The sequence below is a fragment of the Vipera ursinii genome (genome assembly GCF_947247035.1).
Source record: "Vipera ursinii genome assembly, chromosome: Z".
Lineage (NCBI taxonomy): Eukaryota > Metazoa > Chordata > Lepidosauria > Squamata > Viperidae > Vipera > Vipera ursinii.
The window spans coordinates 47,652-64,956 of record NC_139517.1 but is presented as its reverse complement, the minus strand read 5'-3'; the positions used below and the strand labels follow the sequence as shown (position 1 = coordinate 64,956).

At 59.7% G+C, this 17,305-nt stretch overlaps 4 protein-coding genes across 5 annotated transcripts; 3 read left to right on the top strand and 1 right to left on the bottom strand.

Moving 5' to 3' along the window:
* The first annotated feature begins 1,939 nt into the window (after window positions 1-1,939).
* MBLAC1 (metallo-beta-lactamase domain containing 1) lies at window positions 1,940-3,296 on the top strand. The gene has a single exon (XM_083376407.1). The coding sequence runs from the start codon at window positions 2,050-2,052 to the stop codon at window positions 2,695-2,697; it is 648 nt and encodes a 215-aa protein (XP_083232533.1). The 5' UTR covers window positions 1,940-2,049; the 3' UTR covers window positions 2,698-3,296.
* A 1,299-nt stretch (window positions 3,297-4,595) lies between these two features.
* TMEM272 (transmembrane protein 272) lies at window positions 4,596-8,066 on the top strand. 2 transcript variants are annotated; one of them, XM_083377040.1, is made up of 5 exons: window positions 4,596-4,885; window positions 6,249-6,338; window positions 6,426-6,476; window positions 7,293-7,484; window positions 7,808-8,066. In XM_083377040.1, exons 2-5 carry the CDS (start codon window positions 6,257-6,259, stop codon window positions 8,029-8,031), a joined length of 549 nt encoding a protein of 182 aa, XP_083233166.1. In that variant the 5' UTR covers window positions 4,596-4,885; window positions 6,249-6,256; the 3' UTR covers window positions 8,032-8,066. The 2 variants fall into 2 exon arrangements, with proteins under 2 accessions (XP_083233166.1, XP_083233167.1); XM_083377041.1 differs by lacking the exon at window positions 4,596-4,885 and having other exon boundaries at window positions 5,009-6,338.
* Window positions 8,064-9,896, top strand: LAMTOR4 (late endosomal/lysosomal adaptor, MAPK and MTOR activator 4; the record flags this gene model as incomplete). The annotated part of the gene is made up of 4 exons (XM_083378732.1): window positions 8,064-8,702; window positions 8,779-8,874; window positions 8,945-9,062; window positions 9,165-9,896. Coding segments are annotated over 4 exons (951 nt in total), but the record flags the coding sequence as incomplete, so codon positions are not given.
* Window positions 9,801-16,571, bottom strand: TRAPPC14 (trafficking protein particle complex subunit 14). Its single transcript, XM_083377039.1, has 11 exons — window positions 15,957-16,571; window positions 15,782-15,877; window positions 15,574-15,703; window positions 15,392-15,478; window positions 15,155-15,275; window positions 14,156-14,303; window positions 13,969-14,051; window positions 11,477-11,640; window positions 11,079-11,236; window positions 10,714-10,907; window positions 9,801-10,570 (listed from the first exon to the last, which is right to left on the bottom strand). Exons 1-11 carry the CDS (start codon window positions 16,347-16,349, stop codon window positions 10,417-10,419), a joined length of 1,728 nt encoding a protein of 575 aa, XP_083233165.1. The 5' UTR covers window positions 16,350-16,571; the 3' UTR covers window positions 9,801-10,416.
* Between the last annotated feature and the right edge of the window lie 734 nt (window positions 16,572-17,305).

The window sequence follows — 17,305 nt, the reverse complement described above, 5'->3', positions numbered from 1 at the left end:
TGCAAAGCCACATTCTAACCAATAGTTTGCAAGCTCTGGCTGGAATGGTCAAGGGTGACCACTGGTACTTTCCTGAAGGCCCAGGGAGAAAAAGAGTGCCTCACTCTGGGATGGCAAACCTCCTGCATGGGTGCCAAGCAAGGGGGCTTAATCTTTGCCCCTTAATCTCCATCCCGCCCCAACTGGACTCAGACTGACCTTTGCTATCAGCTGGGCTGGCACTCTGTCCTTTGCCCTTAAGAGCACCTTCCTCCTCCTGGCCCGGCTTGGCTCCCTTCAAAGGCTCGGTGGCCTCGGCTTTCTGCTGCTCCTTGGGGGCTGCAAAGGGAAGAGACGGACTGGGGTCGAGGCTCAGCAGCAACAGCTTCCAAACCAATTCTCTTGCTTGAGGCAGGAAGCCGTCTGCCCTGCTTGGCCTTTCCACCCCGGGGTTTGTCACTCACCCGGAGGTGGATTTTCTGGGATTGCCGGTTGAACTCCCTCAATGCTCAGCCAGTGTGCTGTTAGAAAAAGGGGAGAGAGGGAGATAACTGGTGTGCAAAACCCTGGCTTGGTCTCTTCTTGGCAGTGTGACAGAGTCAGATTGGAAGAGAGGTCAGGAGGGACAAAAGTTAACAGCTTATAAACATAAAGCAGCACAAACTCCAGGATATTTCAGTGCCTTGCGGTCTGCCTGCTTCTGCGTCAGCAGCTGCTCTGCTCAATGGCATAAATACAGCTGGATGCTGCGTGTGCCACCTGCCCCCTTGCTGTGGCCAAAAGAAAGGGGGGGGAGGAACCTCCAAGATGACAAGAGGGCGGGAAGATGCAAGAGAAGCCCCGCATGCTCTGACTATGTCTATCGGGGCACCCTCCCCAAATACTTCCATATAGGTGCAAGAGATTGCACAGACCGTGTGGGTGTGTCTGCCAGGGCATTTCCTTAAACAGGGATCTTTCCACACTGGGGAGCCTGCGGGCTTGATGGCTGTGGCCCCTTTCCAGCTGGTTCCTTCCAAAGCCACTATGGAACACCACCAGCCCCCTCCCGGGGAAAGAGAATACACAGCACACGAGCAGCTTCGCTCCTGGGGAGGGATGCTGTGCTCCGTCCCCTGGCAGGAGGTCACCCATCTTGAGAGCCAGACCTCTGTATCCCCACGTGTGCCTTTCAGGGGGAGGTGAGAAGCAAAGGAAACGGTCTAATCAGGACCGGAGAACTCAGGACTTTCAGATCTGGGGGGTAAACCTCTGCCGCAAAGAGCTGCCCCGATTGGCCCATACTCCGGCAAAGGCCTTTGGCGGCTGGAGCGGGGGGGGGGCTGGGGTCGTGCCCCGAGGAGACCCACAAGCGCCCCCTCACCCTTGAGGCAAACGTCGAGCGGGACGCGGGGCAGGGGCGTGTTGATGATGTCGCTCAGGTCCATCTCCTTCTCCTCGTAGAAGTAGAGCTCGCGGCCTCCCCCGCTGGTGTAGCGGAAGGGGATGAACTCCTGCGCGTGGAGCCCGTAGAGCGGCTGGAGGAGGAAGAGGAGGGTGAGGGGGGAGGGGCGGAACGGCCGAGCCCACCCACCCACCCACCCCCGCGCCCAGCCCCCCCCTCCCCAGGCACCTCCACGTTCTTCAGCTTCAGGGCCAGGTCGACGTCGCCCATGGTCAGCAGCTGCCGCTTGCCCAGCCGCATGAACTTCAGCGCGTCCTGCGGAGGGAGAGGGAGAGGGTGGGCGCCGCGGGGGGGGAGAGGAGGAGGACCCCCCTCTCTCCCCCCTCCCCCGCCTACCTGCGCGATCTCCTTGATGCGGTAGCTGACCTCGTCCGCCAGCAGCTGGCACGTCTCCTCGGGCACCTGCCCGATGCCCACCGACTCGGCCATCACCTTCATGGACTCGGTGGGCAGCTGCGCGCTGCCCACCTTCGGCTTCTTCTCCTCCGCCATCGGGCCCCCGCCCGCCTGACGTCACCACCCGCCGGGCTCGGCCGGCGCACGCGCGGTCCGGCGGGGCGGGGCTCCGCTTCGCCTCTGCCCGCCGGGTGGTTCTTCGGCGCCCCTCCCCCTCCCCCCCTCCATCCATGGCCCGTCGGAGGGCGGCCCCGCTGACCCTGCCCGGCTGCCCGTACTCGGTGTCGGTGGTGCAGGAGGGCTACTGCCGGGCGCAGGCGGACGGCTCCACGCTGGCGGACGGGACGGTGTCGCTGGTGCTGGGCCCGCGGCTGACCCTGGTGGACACGGGCGGGCCCTGGGCTCGGGAGCGGCTGCTGGCCGGCCTGGCGGAGCGGGGGGTGTCCCCGGGCGACGTCCGCCACGTGGTGTGCACGCACGGCCACTCGGACCACGCCGGCAACCTCAACCTCTTCCCGCGGGCCGAGCTGATCGTGGGCACGGACGTCTGCCAGCCGGGGGGCCGCTACCTGCCCACGGGGCTGCGCCGGGGAGCCCCCTACCCGATCCACGCGGGGCACCTGGAGGTGCTGCCCACTCCGGGCCACACGGGGAGCGACGTCAGCCTGCTGGTGCTGGGCACCGCCCTGGGCAGCGTGGTGGTGGCCGGAGACCTTTTCGAGCACCGGGACGACGAGGAGGAGTGGGCGGCCCTGAGCGAAGACCCCGCCCGGCAGGCCGAGAGCCGGGCCCGCGTCCTGGCCATCGCCGACGTCGTCGTGCCGGGCCACGGAGCCCCGTTCCAGGTGTTGAGGGAAGGAGCCGGCGGTGCGAGCTGATGGCGGCCTTCAATAAAGGGTTGAATCAGGGCGAGTGGTGGATCGTTCCTGGCTAAAGGGCTGCCCCCCCTCCCTGCCCGACCGGGGGGGGGGGGCGGGCGCGGGCGCGTTTATTGATCCCCAAAGCAGCGGGGTTGGGGGGGGCAGCTGGGCTTGGAGACTTCTATCAGGGCAGCTCCTCCCTTGGTTGCTGAGCGGAGGGCACCGTTCCTTTCCTGGGCCTTTTTCAGGCTCATTCCCTAGCAGGGACCAGCGACCAATAAGGCTCAGTGGAGGGGAAATAAAAATCTCTGTCAGTCAGAACGGTTTCCTTGAAAGGATGGTCCAGTCCAAAATGACCAGCTAAGAAGAGTTGCAGCTTTGGGGCAGGCTCTGGGTTGGAGGTTTGCCTCCAGGGAAGTCGGGGATCCCTTTGCAGACGGTTGCGTCCAGGTAAGCTAAGAGTGCAAAAGGATTTAAGGATAGGAGTGGCGTGAAATGGTTTAACCGCCTTGGCTCATCTGTGGAGAGACCCTTTTCTGCCCTGGTGGTCTGGGTGGGTCAGACCATCCTCCCACTGACTAGTGTGTAAAAGGAGAGCAAAGCCCACTCCCTACTGGCGCTGATGGTGCTACCTACTTTGGTAATGAAACCACTGCAAGAAAACTGCCAAGCTCAGAGCGTCCTAAGGAGCCAAGCTCAGTGCCAGCCTCCAGTATCCGCTTTGTCCTGCTGGGATCTTCTGCTGAGGCAGAGAGAGTAAAGGAAAAAGGAAAACACACACACACACACACACACACACACACACACACACACACACACACAGACCTGATCTTTCCAGAGCAGCTATGTTTCTCAGGGAGGACTGCCTAGAGGGGGAAGGAGGACTGGAGGATGGGCTACTGACCTCCATCCGGGCCCCTTGCCTAGTGGGCTTGTCTGCAATGGAAGGCATCTGGACAACAGAGGTCACACCTGTCTCAATTTCGGCTTCTAAGTAAAAATGATCCTGGAATCCATTTGCTGAGAAAGGTATAGTTTAGCATAAGTCAAATGAATTGCAGCAGTGTAAAGCCAGGAGTGAGAGTTTGCACCAGATTTTTGCCAGTTAACTTCCCTCCGTCAGTCCTTATCTCTCATTTTCCAATCACATTTAAACAAGATGCTTTGGAAACAGTCGCTCTACATGTTGGGCCGCCTCCTCCTCCTCTTCCTCCCAGGGAAAGCACCTTGAAGACTCTGGACTGGAGAAGTTTCACTCTCCCCCAGGCCCTCCCCCCTCCCATCCAGCTCCCCCCCTCCACGGTTCATAGCAGGCTGGCAGGGAGGTGGCAGTTCTGACAACAGAGCTTAAAGCTCCCCTTGGTTTCCTGGTAGGTGAACCTGATGACAGTACTTTTGAGCATGTCCAGAAGGCTGTTGCAGGAAGGATGGGCACAGAGCCAAAATGAACCCCTACCAGGCCTTGAAGGACAGCACCGGACAGAAGGTGCAAGTGAATCTCTGGCGTTACGGCACACTGAAAGCGATCGTCCTGCAGCTGCTGGGGCCAAATCGGTGGCTGGCTCACTGTGCTGTGCAGCCCAGCAGAAAACGGTTTAGTTCATCGGTGACCTTAACCCAAGTGCCCATTAAATCTCCTTGGGCTGCACGCACCTGGGAGGGGAGGGGTGTTGAGTGGGGGAAGGGCAACTAATCATTCCTGCTGTTTCACAGTATTCTGCCCATCTGGTCTTCTGGGCACCCCCTTCCTCCCCTCCCAGGAACCAGAAGCATGCAGAAAAGCTGCTTTGCACTCAGCTGGCAACTGTTTGGTCTATTGCTAAACTGAGCTTGAGGCCTGAGTGTAGTCCACTAGCCGGGTGACTTGTGTGCCTCACGTAACATCAGCTTGAGTTATGTGCCACAAACGTGAAGGGTCCTGGCTGGGGAAAGATCCGGCAAGTGGGAGGGGGTCGTCTCCTCAGCAACTCCGGCCTTGGTGCAGTCAAGCAGGGTGGGGCCGGAGGGGCAGCTACAGCAGGAGGAAGTGAGGAGTCAGCTGCTCTTTGCGGGCTGGAAAGGAAGAGTGAGGTGGCGTCAGAACAGCTGCTCGTCCATTCCTGTCCTCTCCCTGCTGAGGGAGCCCTGTGTCTCCCGACTTCCCAGGGTCCTCTTTCCTCCCAGCGAAGGCTCCCATTTGGGCTGTGCTCCTGCTCCCTGGACTGAGGTCTGCGTTGGTTTGGGAAATGGGGAGGGGCAGAGAGAGCCTCGGGTCCAGCACACCCACCCCCTAATCTCCCCTACCCCTTTGTCTCTTACCCTGGCTGAGCAACAGAGGGGACATCCCTGCCTTGGCCTGGCCTCTGGGATTGGCCAGGCACGTTGCTCAGCTGGGGCAGCCAAAGCCTCATCAAGTGGAGTTGAGAAGGGCAGGAAGAGCGGTGATGCCTCTGGGATGGGAGAGGCTGAAGGCATCCCTGTGCAGAGGCCTCTCCTAGCCCCACTGTTAACCCAATGTTTTTGCTGGGGGGGGGCAGCTTCAGTCACATCAGCTTGGGACAATTGCAGTGGGAGACCTGGCTCTGGTAACAAAGGAACCCAAACAGTGGGAAAAGTTAAATGCAAAGTTTATGAGATAAAACATCAACTGATAATTAAACGCCTGGGAAAGGAAGTCGTACGTCTATCAATACTAGCAGAGGGGGGGCAAAGTAACACCCCTCCCCCAGAGGACACATTTTATGGCCTGGCAGGGGTTCTGCAAAGGGCCTGCCCCCTGGGCCTCCAGCAACCCCAGAGGGCTGTGCTGGGTCAGGCCAGAGCCAGCAGGCGAGGTCCTCAGGCCAGTCAGTGCCTCCTGCTCCTGCAGATGCCCTGGTCCTGATCTTGGGGACCAAGCAGTACGAGGGTCTGCTGCCACTGGCAGACCACTTGGGTTTCGTGGTGCTCGCCCATCTCGCTCCTGCTTGGCACTGGGGCAAGCTCAACCAGGCCCTCAGGCTGAGCCCAGTCAGCAACTGAGCATGTTGTCCAGGGCGGGCCCAGTGGGAGGATTACCCCAACCCATAGCTGGCTTCTGTGCCCTTTTCATTTGAGGGAAGCGCCCTGTGAGGCTTAGGAGGGTGAAGGACAATCTGATTAATTTCCTGCCTGTCCACTGAGAGCTACAGATCAAGAAACTCCCCTGCCCACCCCCACCCCCCCACAGGACGGTGCAGAGCTGTCCAAAGCACCTCCCCGTCCCCGGCTCAGTTTCCTACTTTCCAAGCATTATTCCGTTTTGCTTTGGTTGTTTCATCCTGCTTGGTCGTTTGAGAGCCTGGCCTGCAGCCCTCCCATCAGCTGAGAGGCAAGTGAGGGAAGAGAGGGCCCAGGCCCTCCCACCCAAGCAATTCTTTGCTTTACACACACACAAACTAGAGCCTAAAGGAGGGAGGAGCCCAACTTTGCACACCCTCCCACCTCCAATGTAATTGCTGAGGGTGGGCCACACCTGGGTCAGGAGGCCAGAGACAGAGGCTACTTAAGAAGATGTGGGGCAGGCGGGGAAGGGCAGTCGGCACCTTCAGTTCTCCCCTTGGCTTCAGCAGCAGCCGCCATGGCCGAGGAATCCCAGCCCGAGAGGCCTCTCCTGAGGGCCACTGAAGAGCCTCCCTCCTCCATGCACTCCGTCCTGATCGGTAGGCTGCTCTTGCTCCCCACACCTTGGCTTTGCTGGTACTCCCCCATCTCTAGAGTGGCCTAATCTCTCGCTCTTCCTCCTCCAGTCCTAGGAAAAGTTCTCTTGGCTGCGTTGCCTCTGGCAGGAATCGCCATCGGTGAGCGGAATCCTCACCCTGTCCCTGCCTCCCCACAGCCCCTTCGGCTCGTCTGTCGCCCCTGCTCTGGTGCTGCCCAGTCCTTTGCTGGGCCCGCCCTGAAGTCGTCAGCTGCTGCAGGGGCTCCTTGAAGAGCAGAGCTCTGGATAGCCTGCTGTGTACGCTCTGTGAAGCTATCAGTCCTACTTTGCTGAGGAAACTAGCGGCCCAAGCCCTGCCTTACAAAGCACCGCCGGCATTGTGCCTGAGTGCGCTGGGTGAAGCAGGCCTGCAGGGTGTGGTGCTCAAAAGGGCCAGCGGGCTGCCCTTCCCAAGACACCAGTGCCAGGCAAGGCCCCAAGTAGCCCACTTGGCCACCTGCCTCGGCCGCAGGCCCCTCGTTCCCTCCCTCCCAGGCTCATCGCTCCTGGCTGGGGGCTCAGGCACTGAGGCAGCTTTGCAGGCCATCCTTGCTGTTGGGCTGTGGGGCTGTGCTGAATGGGGCAATGGAGACTGGGCTGGGCTTTTTCTCCCGAGCCTTCCTTCCACCTATACCTGCAGTTTGCACATCTCCCTGGGTTGGGGTGCAGATACCAATTAGAGCCATGGCCAGTTTGAGAGTCTCTAATTGGGAGGTGACCCAGGCTGCCAAGCTGACTCCCAAATTTGAAGAAGGGGTCTTCATCTTCAGCTTAACCCATGTGGGCTCCTCTTGACACAGGGAAGTACTCGGGGCCGGGGGCCGGGGGCCAGCGAGAGGGATCCGCATTCTGCGCACCTCATGTTGAAAGAAGGTCCAAGAATCTAAGGTGCTAATCTTTGCTCCTCCATCCCCAGGAGCAGTCTATCTCGGCCAATGTCCCCGGCAGCCTCTCCTTCCCATTTACTTGATCATCCTGAGTGCCGTCACACTCCTGCTCCTGTTCCTCAGCTGTATTCCCTGCGGGGACGGCACCAACCGACCAAGCAAGCTACTCAACTGTTTGCAGGGAACGGGCTTCCTCTTCCTCTGTGCCTGGTTCATCGCAGGTAGGGGGGGGGCTACTGATGGGGAGGGGCCAGCCGGGAGCACAGAGCTGCCTGGCCTCTGCAGCCTTTAACTGGCCGAGCCGCCTGGCTGTGACGGTCCTCGTGGTGGTTTGCTGGGCTGAAGGCTGTTAATTGAGCTCCAGCAGGCTTTGAGGTGGCTTCTGGGGCTGACGGGAGGAAGAGGCTCCCCTGTGGCAACAGCGCCTTAGGAACAGCTGTTTCTGAGCCCAGACTAAGCAGGAGTTTAGAGGAGGAGCTGAATGTGGGGCATCAGGGTAGCCCGTAGCCCTTCCTGGTCACTTTCCTCGCTTTCCCCGCAACAGGCAACGTGTGGGTCTATTCCATCTACCCCCCAGACTACGAGGACTTTGGCCAGCCTGGCTTCTGCCAGCAGACTCTCTTCCTCTTCGCCTTCGGGGTCACCACCGCCATCCACGCGGCCTTGGCCGTCGCCCTGCTGCTGGCTCTGAGCATCCTCGTCGGCATCCTCGTCCTGAACGCCGTGGTCTCCGGCCGCAGGCGCGGCGGCTGCAGCGGGGGGCTCTAGCAGCCCTGCGGCGCCCGTTTCCTTAGCGGAGCTCTTTGCTAATAAACCTGGATGTTGCTAAGCCGCCTCCTTTCTCTGGCCCGGTCCGCGCCAAAGGCCGCTCGGTGGGGCGGGGGCTTGGGGAGAGGCCGAACTCCTCCGGGTGGCCGGAAGCCCTCTGGCCGACGGGGCTCTTCGCCGAGCCTCCCCGACCCGGGTCCTCCCGAAGCCCGAATGAGCTTGCAAGATTGCGGGGGGCTCCCTCCCCCTCCCCGCGCCCTTCCCCAGCGGAGAAGCCCCTCCCCAGTCGCCGCTCAGGCCCGGGAGGAACCAGGCTCGGCGGGGCATCGACGGCCTCCGCAGCCCGAACGACCGAGCGGCGGCGGCGGCAGAACGGCCCCCCCTCCGGGAAGGGAGCCGAAGGGAGGGGGCTCAACCCCGCGGGGAGGGGAGCGCCCGCGGGAGGGGGAGGAGGGAGGAGGCGGGGCCGCTCCCCTCCCGGCGCGCCTTGCGCGGGCGTCACCCGCAGATCTCGCGCGAATCCCGAGCTGAAGCCTCTTCCGCCCGGACCTCCCTCACCGGAAGGAAGCGCCCTGCGGACTCTCCAGAGGACGGCTTCTTCCGCTTCCGCAGCGGTCAGCGGGCCGGGCTCGGTTTCCGCCCGCGTCTGCTCGCGACTCCGGCCGGGCATGGTGAGCCTCGGCGGGGGCGGGGGCGGGAGGGGGAGGCGGCGGCGGCCCCGCTGACCGAGCGCGGCTTTCCCGACAGGCGGCGGCGGCGGCGGCGGCGGCGCTCACGCAGGGCCTGGAGCGCATCCCGGAGCAGACGGGCTACCTGGTCATCAGCGACGGCGCCGTCCTGGCGGTGAGGAGCCTCCGGGCGGAGGGGGAGGGGGCGGCGGAGGGGGCGGCGGCTGACCTCCCTCTCCCCGCAGTCGGCCGGCGACTTGGAGAACGACGAGCGCACGGCGGGCGCGATGGCGGAGCTGGTGAGCACGGCCTGCGCCTTCCGGCTGCCGCGGGGCCCGGAGCTGCCCTTCCGCCGCGTCTCCGGTGAGCGAGGGGGGAGGGGAGGGGGCGCTGGGGGGAGGGGGCGCTGGGGGGGGCTCCGCTGACCGGCGCCGCCGCCGCCTCTCCTCCTCCCTCCCCCCGCAGTGGTCTTCGGGGAACATTCCCTGCTGGCGACCGTCTCCGGCCAGAAGCTCTTCGTGGTGAAGCGGCTCAACAGCGTCCCGGAGCCCGTGGTGGTCTGAGCGGGCCAAGGAGCGGGGCCGAGGGCGCCAGTTCGTGCCTGCCTGCGGAGGGGCCCGCGAGCCCCCCTCCCCGAGTCGCTCCTGCCCCCCCACCCCGCAGCAGCAGTCGAGGAGGAGAGGGAGGCAAACGGCCCCCTTCTTCTCTCTCTCTCTCCCCCCCCCCATGAATGGGCCTTCCCACCACCTGCCCTCTCCTCCTTCCTGGCACCTGGCATGTTGGTGAAATACGGCAAAGTGTTTCGCTGCCTGATCATCCCAGGAAAGTGATGCTTTGCCAGGAGTCAGCCTGTGGAAAAGCATCTGCCGGGCATTTTGTATGCCGTTTGCTGTTCCAAAGGGGAGCGAAGCGAACCAGTTTGCTCAACGTATGTTTGCTGGCTGCTTTGGGCTCCCTGTAACTGGATGCAGCGGTGACTGTTAAATCTGACCATGCCTTGAGATCAGGTGAATTCATCAGAAGAAGAGGAAGAAAGAAGGACCGTGCCAGAGGACACCAAAGAGATCCACTAAGCATGTTATTTGCCGGCCAGCCAGTGCAGTTTATTTGTAAGCACATAAGATACAGAGTTCAAGTTGCTTCTGAGCAAATAAAAAATATAAATAACAAAAATTAAATAAAGTGCAATGGAAAGTGGCCTGGACCTGGGATGATTTTTTTTGGGGGGGGGGGCTAGAGACCGGCCCTCTCCCATCTAGGAATATAGCAGATACTGGGAAACTTCCAGGTCACATCCCATGGCCTAATCCAGGGTGAAAAGGAAGAATCGATTTGGAAATGTCCAGCAGTTAAAAGTACCCTTCTACCAGCTGGGGCTGGAGTCGCTTTGCCTTTCAATGGGGGGGGGGGTTGATGTAGCTGCTCTTTCCTCTTGGCTTTCAGACAGTTTTCCCTTCCCCCAGAGTGAAAATCTTGCTGCTCAGCTGAAGGAAATGGAGAAGGGTGGGTGAGAGGGGCCTGGGTCCCTGGAAGGATGAACTGGGGTGCAGCTGAGGAGTCAGTCTGAGGAGACCGAGCTGGTTGGGTGAGGAGGGGGTTATCCTGTGAAGTTTAGGTGTCTGGAGCAGATCTTGTTCCGAGACTGGGTGGCACATACTGTGGGTAGGCTGAATGCAGCCAGCACTGCCCTTTCTGGGGAGGGGGAGGGGCCCCTCTGTCATGTGACGGGCGCGAGCACCAGCACCTTGCACTCTCGTTTGGCAATTTTGTCAAGGGAAAGAGCAGCCTTGTCCGGGGGCAAGTAAAGAGGGCGGCCCACTGGGGAGCCCACAGGGGGGGTTATGGCCCGGCGCTCCATGACGCTTCCTGACCTATTAGGAGGAAAGGAGAGAGAGATTGGCAGGGAGAAGCAAGAGACCCTCCCTTCTCCTGCCAACTGATGTCTGCGAAGCCCAGCGCTGGGTCTCTCCAGCCGCTTCCTCCCCATCCCCCCAGCTTCCTCTGCAGCACCCACCTCAGGAGGTGTCCCCGTGCCGGCTGCTGGTGTGAGAAGCTCTGAGAGCGCCCGAGGCTGGCCTGATGACGGCCCACAAGCTCCCGCATGGCTGGGCTCCCAGGGCTGCTTTTGCGGGAGACGGGCCGGGCCTCTGGAGGGGGGTTGGACACACTAGCTGTGAACTGGAGTTTCAGCTTCATGTGCTGGGACAGCTGCGGGGTGGGGGGAGAAGAGAGGATAGTCCTCTTGGTCAGTGTGTGTGTGTTCTATGCAGTGCTGAAACTAGATGTAACCAAGTTAAATCGTCCGCAGTTGGCAGGAGGATCCTAGGTTGTTGCCAACTAATCCATGCTTGTCTTTATGCAGCATGTGCGGACACTTACCTCAAACAAGCCAGCACGCAGAGCCTGGAAGGTGACACAGAAGGTGCGGGCACTGCCCTTGCGGGAGAATCCCAGGTTATTGAGGGGGGTCTGGCACACAATGGAGTCTTGAGGGTCTGGTGTGGCACGGCATTCATCGCAGACATTTGGCTTCTTCCCTAAGGGGGGGGGGAAGAGACCAAGTGTGGTTAAGAGGGGCCCAAAGACCCAGCATGCTCCCAAACCCAACCAATGCCAGGGGAGGGGGAAGAGGTCTATGCAGCTCCTGGCCTGCCCCTCCCCCACCCCACCACCAGGAGCTGCAAATCAGCCAAGCATGGAAGAGGGAGCAGCTGCTCATCCCCTCTGCCTGAAGCGGAGCTGAGTCCTAGCGGCCATCCTCCCCTCCCCCCCCTCACCTGCAGCAGCACTTTCTGGTGTCCAGACCAGGCGCACTGCCAGAAAGTCCTGCAAGTTATTGATGAGTGTGTACGTAACTACAAAGCGCCGATGCAAGACAACTGGCGACTCGCATTCTGCAGTCATCACAAACCTGGGACGAGCAAGGCGGATGCTGGGCAACCTAGGAGGGAAAGCGAGAAGACAACGCGTGGCACGTCCTCCAGAGCCCTGGAGCTCCTGGTTTTGATGCCAGCTTCCCTTGGCATCTCCGGGGTTGAAGGGGCACTCTGTCCTCCGTCTTTTTCCTCCCTGCAGTGAATGAGATGGGCCCCAAGTCACTCCCGGAGCTTTGGCTGCCAAGGTGGGCCAGAGAACGCCACCCCTCTGTGGCGCTGGGTCCCCTCAGCCTTGACCCTCCCTTGGCCTCTAAACCTATTTCTCTCCCCCCCCCCCGCCCGTCCCAGCAGAGAGCAATGTCTACGTACGCAAAGAGGCTAAAAAAGTGGTCTATATATACACTTCTAAACCAGGCTTTGAATCTTCTCCAGGATTTTTCTTCACCCTGGAAAACTAGAAGGCTTCAGGGTGATGGCTTACACTGGGCCTCAACAGCCTGGAAACACAAGCTTAAATGTTAGGTGGGCAACGGAGAACAGAATGCCAGGAGATAACTGACGAAAATAATCAAAGGCTTTGGAGACTTCTTGAGATAAAAAAATGATATTCAAAAAGTAAGAAAAATTAGAAGATACTTTATCCAAGAAAATTTCCTGTGGAAGGTACCAGATAATACAATCAGTGACACATCTGGCATTGTATCCAACAGGGAACAATCAAGAAATATAGCAAAACAATTATGTTAAACTATGGGAAAAACCTCTTAATGTGAAAAAACTTAAAGGCTGTCTTGGGCGGGATGAACTGTGACTATGCTTCAAATGGCACCAACCCCTATACCAGGAAAATAAATAAATAAAAAATGGTAATAAATGTTAGTAGATGTATTATACTGAGTAGGGAAAAACAGTAAAATTCAGAATTCTATAAGATAGAAAAGAGATCTGATCTGGCTCTTCCAAACGTTGCATGGCTGTCTGTCCCAGATGATGGAAAATATAAAATAATACTGGAAGGAGTCGGCCGAGCTAAGGGGTTTTGTGGGTGTTTCTGATACAGGGACAGAAAGGTGGGCAAAAAGAATAATGTAAGGATGGAACCTGAAGTCTAATAATTTTGCTGCTAGCCTCTCCTTTACACATGCAGGTATTCGGATCCCATGAATGAACTGAAGACACGGAGAGAACTTGATGAAGGCCAAAGTATGCCACCGTCTGTACTTACAAATTGTTGGAAGAACAAAAGATCCAAAGCAAGGGTGGGCTTCCAAGAAAAATGGCAGAATCTGAAATGGGCTACCCGCTAAGAGGGGTGTGTCTGTGTGTGGTGTGTGTATAGTAAAAAGGTAAAGGCTCCCCCGCACATGCGTGCTAGTCGTTTCCGATTCTAGGGGCTGGTGCTCATCTCCGTTTCAAAGCCGAAGAGCCAGCGCTTGTCCGAGGACGTCTCCGTGGTCATGTGGCCGGCATGACTAGACGCCAAAGGCGCACGGAACGCCGTTACCTTCCCACCGTAGCGGTCCCTATTCTTCTACTTGCATTTTTACGTGCTTTCGAACTGCTAGGTTGGCAGAAGCTGGGACGAGTAACAGGCGCTCACTCTGCTACGCGGCACTCGGGATTCGACCCGCCAAATACAGATCTCTCCCACTACACACGTATATATATGCTCTTGAGAGGTTCATATCTGCCAACCTTTACATTACACTTATGCTGACAGCTGCATGATACAGTTCCATTATACTGAACTCCTAGATGCTTGTGCAGGTGAGGGCTTAACCCCTGGGTGGTCCAGTGGATGGGAAGCTAGCTCAGTGGTAAATCCCAGTGCGCAATGGTTAACGTGCTGCTGCCTGAACAGAGACCGGTCACAAGCAGCCTATCACAAGGCCCAGCCCCCACCCCGACCCTGTTCTCTTCCAGGTGTTTGTAAGGGGTATAAGAGAAGGATTGCTGAGTAAGCTTTGTCTTTTTGCTGATGACATAAAGGTGTGTAGTAGAGTTGATGTTCCTCGAGTATTCATAACATGCAAAACAATTTGGCACTGCTGCATAATTAGTCAAAAACGTAGAAACTGCAGTTCAATGTTTCTGAACGTTAAGATCATCCACTTGAGGAAAAAAACCTCTGGCAGTGTTGGGGGTACAGTGTTAGACAGTACCCCAGAAGGAAAGAATTTAGGGGTGCTTATAGCAAATGACTGCAAAATGCGTAGACAGTGTGGCCGGGCAGCTGCGAAGACAAACAACATTCTGGGCTGCCCTAATCCCGCTACACAGGACTTTGGGGCTGTCTTGTCCTTCTGCGCCAGGCAGGCCAAGGGGCCCTCCTCCCCTCCTGGGCACTCTGGGGCTGGCTGTGTCCTGTCCAGCCTGAAAGAGGGCTTGCTCACCTGTAGTGCGTGTAGATGCTGCTTGTGAATGGCAGCTTGGGGGTCGACCACTGCACCACCGCAATAAGAGGAACCTCCAGGCCCTGCAAGTGCCAGGGCAGAATGAACAGCTGCCTCCCTCTCCCACTCTGCGCTGCAGGTGCCCAGGCAAGCCCCCAGAGCCCGGGGGGGGGGGGGGAAATCTCACCTCTTTGGTGCTGTCAGGGGGCTGCTCTGGTGCCTGCAGCTGGAAAAGGAAGTTTTGCTCCTCCAGTGCCCGGAGGGAGCAGGGCCAAGCGGAAGTGGCCGAGGGCACCTGGCAAAAGGAGGCCATGGAGACTTCGCCGGATTGGTGGCTGTGGGGAGGGGGAACAGAAGCAGCATAAGAAAAACCTGCCATCCAGCCCCCGCCTCACACACGTGCGCGCACACACATGCTTTTCTGGCACACAGCAATTGTACGCATGGGGGGGGAGTGGAGCACTGCCTCTGCCCACAGCCAACCATGGCTGGGAGAAAAGGATTCCACACCAGGCTCTGCCATGCCTGCAAGAAGCTCCCTTCCAAGCTCGTGGGCACGCAGGTGGCACCCCTTGAGGTCACCTTGGTGCCCGGCTTCTGCCTTCCTTGAGGCAGCTTCTCCTTGTGCCCCTTTGGGGCAGCCCAAGGGGGCTCCCCAGGAAGGAGACCTCTGAAGGGCTCCAGCGGCCACGCACAACTTTCTGCAAAGCAGCCTCCGTCCCACTCCCCACGGAGCAAGATCACCCGAGGTGTAAGGTGAGGAAGAAGTATATTTATTTATTCCACCTTTATTGTTTTAAAAATAAGGTGGCAAACATATCCAACCTACCTTCTTCCTCCTATTTTCCCCACAACAAAACAACAACCCTGTGAGGTGTGTGGGGCTGAGAGGGGGGGACTGGCCCAAAGTCTGCCAGCTGCTTTTCATGCCTGTGGTGGCTCCAGAACTCGGCGCCTCCTGGCTTCTCACCTGGTGCTTTAACCACTAGACAAACTGGCTGTAGCTCAGGCCCTGCTGTGGTTCATCCAAATGCCAGCCCTGCAACTGGCATTCAGGGAAGTTCAGCTCAGCCATGGCAGGATTTGGGCTGTTCAAAAGCAAACAGCTCCAAGCATGTTTTGAAGAGCAGGGAATGTCAATGTCGGTTAAATGCTTCCTGTCCCTCCCCACCCTTTGCCCTCTTACCAGATATCATCAACTAGCAAGACAGAGCCGTCTGGCATCATGGGAAGGTAACTGGCATTCAAGTTGGGCAGGATCCGCACATCCCACACCGAGAGCTCATCCTGGGAGGCAGCGTTCAGAACTGGGAAGGGAGCCGGGGCAAAGCGGGGGAGGGGAGTGCATAAGGGAGGGCAGGCCAACCGTCTTGCCCTCCGGGCACCTGCAGAGGGACCCTCCCCTCCCTGCCAAGCCACACACCTTTGAGCACCGTCAAGTGCTTCCCGGACACGTTCAGCTGCTGGCACTTCAGCTCCGGCGGGGGCAGCACAGTCAGCATGGTGCTCACTGCAAACCAAGGGCAGAGATGGAGGCATCAGCTCCGCACTGCCTTGCCGCGGTGGGAGCAGGCGCAGTAGGCGGCCCCCGTGGGTCAGGCTCACCTTGCGCCTTGAAGGCGCCCTGCTCTTCACGGAAGATCTGGGAAGGGGCCCGATCCTGCAAGATGCTGAGGTAGCCGCGCTCCCGGACCTCGCCTCTCTCTTGGTCGCGTCTCCATACGGTTGCCACGATCTGCGGAAGAACAGGCATCACCCCTGGGCCGCCTGGAGGGCGCGGGGAGGGCCGGGGAGGGCAAGGGAGGGGCCTTACTTTTGCTTTGAGGGTGCTGGGGGGCAGCCTGTCCAGAGAAATGGTCAGCGGAAAGATGACTTCGTCGGTGGACACGATGGGCTCCTCGGGGGGGACCTGCACGAAGGAGCCGAGGGTCAGAACGCTGCTTGGGGGAGAGCGAGCCCCGCCGCCGCCGCCCCGGTCTCGGACTTACGGCCACTGCAGTCGTTCCCGGGGTGCCGTGGCCGTGGGTCAGGAGCGCCCTGCACTCCCGGAAGACGCTTCCGTTGGCGGCCGCCTCAGCCGCGCCCTCCTCCGCTGCTTCAGCAAGGAGGGCCTCGTCTCCAACGCCGCCGCCGCCGCCGCCAGCCGGGCTAACGCTGGCCAGGGCCGAGAGCGAGCCTGCCAGTTCCCCCCAGGGCGGCCGCGGAGCGCCGCCGGCTCCCGAGCGGCACCGCAGGACCAGCAGGAAGCGGACCGTCTCGCCCAGATAGAGATGGTTCCTCCGGGGCAAGGCCCGGTACCGGCCTGGCTCCCCCAGGAGCACCTCGCGGGCCGGGAAGGGCACAGCCGGGAAATACATGAAGTAGTCGCACTGGGACTCCATGCCGGCGGGCGGGCCAGGCGGCGGGCGAGCTCCCAGCCGGGCCGCGAGAGGCGGCTGCTTCTGCTGCTGCTTCTGCTGCTGCTGCGCGGGCGGCGGCGGCGGCTGCTGGCGGGGCGCGGGGCGGCGGGGCCGGGGCGGCACGGCATGGGCGGCTGGGGTCCCCCTGGTCGGGCTGCGGGCGGGCGGCTACGGAAGGAGAGGAGCGCGAGGCGAGGCGCGCGGGAGGCGGACTCGGGCCGGGGTCTCCGGGAGAGCGAGGCGGCGAGGGAGGCGGGAGCGGCGGGCGGGGCGAGGAAGCCGCGGGGGCGTCTCCCTGCTGGCTGCCCGCCTCTTCCTCGACGGCTGCGCGGCGGGAGCCTTCGGCGTTTCGCTCCTCCCCGCAGCCCCCGCAGCCGGGCTCCTTCCAGCGCGGAGCGGTCCCGAAAACCTCCTTTGCCCCGGAGACCCTTTGGCTTGGGCGACGGACCGCCGGGAGGGAAGAGTGGAGATGCCGGAGGCGGACTCGCCGCGCGTCCCTTCCTGGGCCGAGGATTCGGGTACAGTAGTTGTGATGTTATTACAGCTTTTGCGTTAATAAATCTAGTTTTGCACGTGTTACTTTGCACTGTCTGTTAATGTGATTAAACAATCGTCCAGGATTTAACATGGCGGACCTTAAAGGATTGTGAACCCGTTTGAATTTTCAATATTTCTACATAAATGTGGCCCAGCACAGCATCCTGGCACAGTTCCAACTACGGTCTAGCAGTAAGCTCGGAATGAGAACAGAACGGAACTGGAAGGGACCTTGGAGGTCTTCTAGTCGAGCCTCCTGCTCAAGCAGGAGAGCCTATACCATCTCAGATAAATTACAGTGGTGGTCGTTGAGCTTTTCATCACATGACCGCGCCCAGTTTTACAAACTTTTTTAAGCACTGTGGTCGTTAAGCTAAATCCATTACACCCAGAGAACGTTT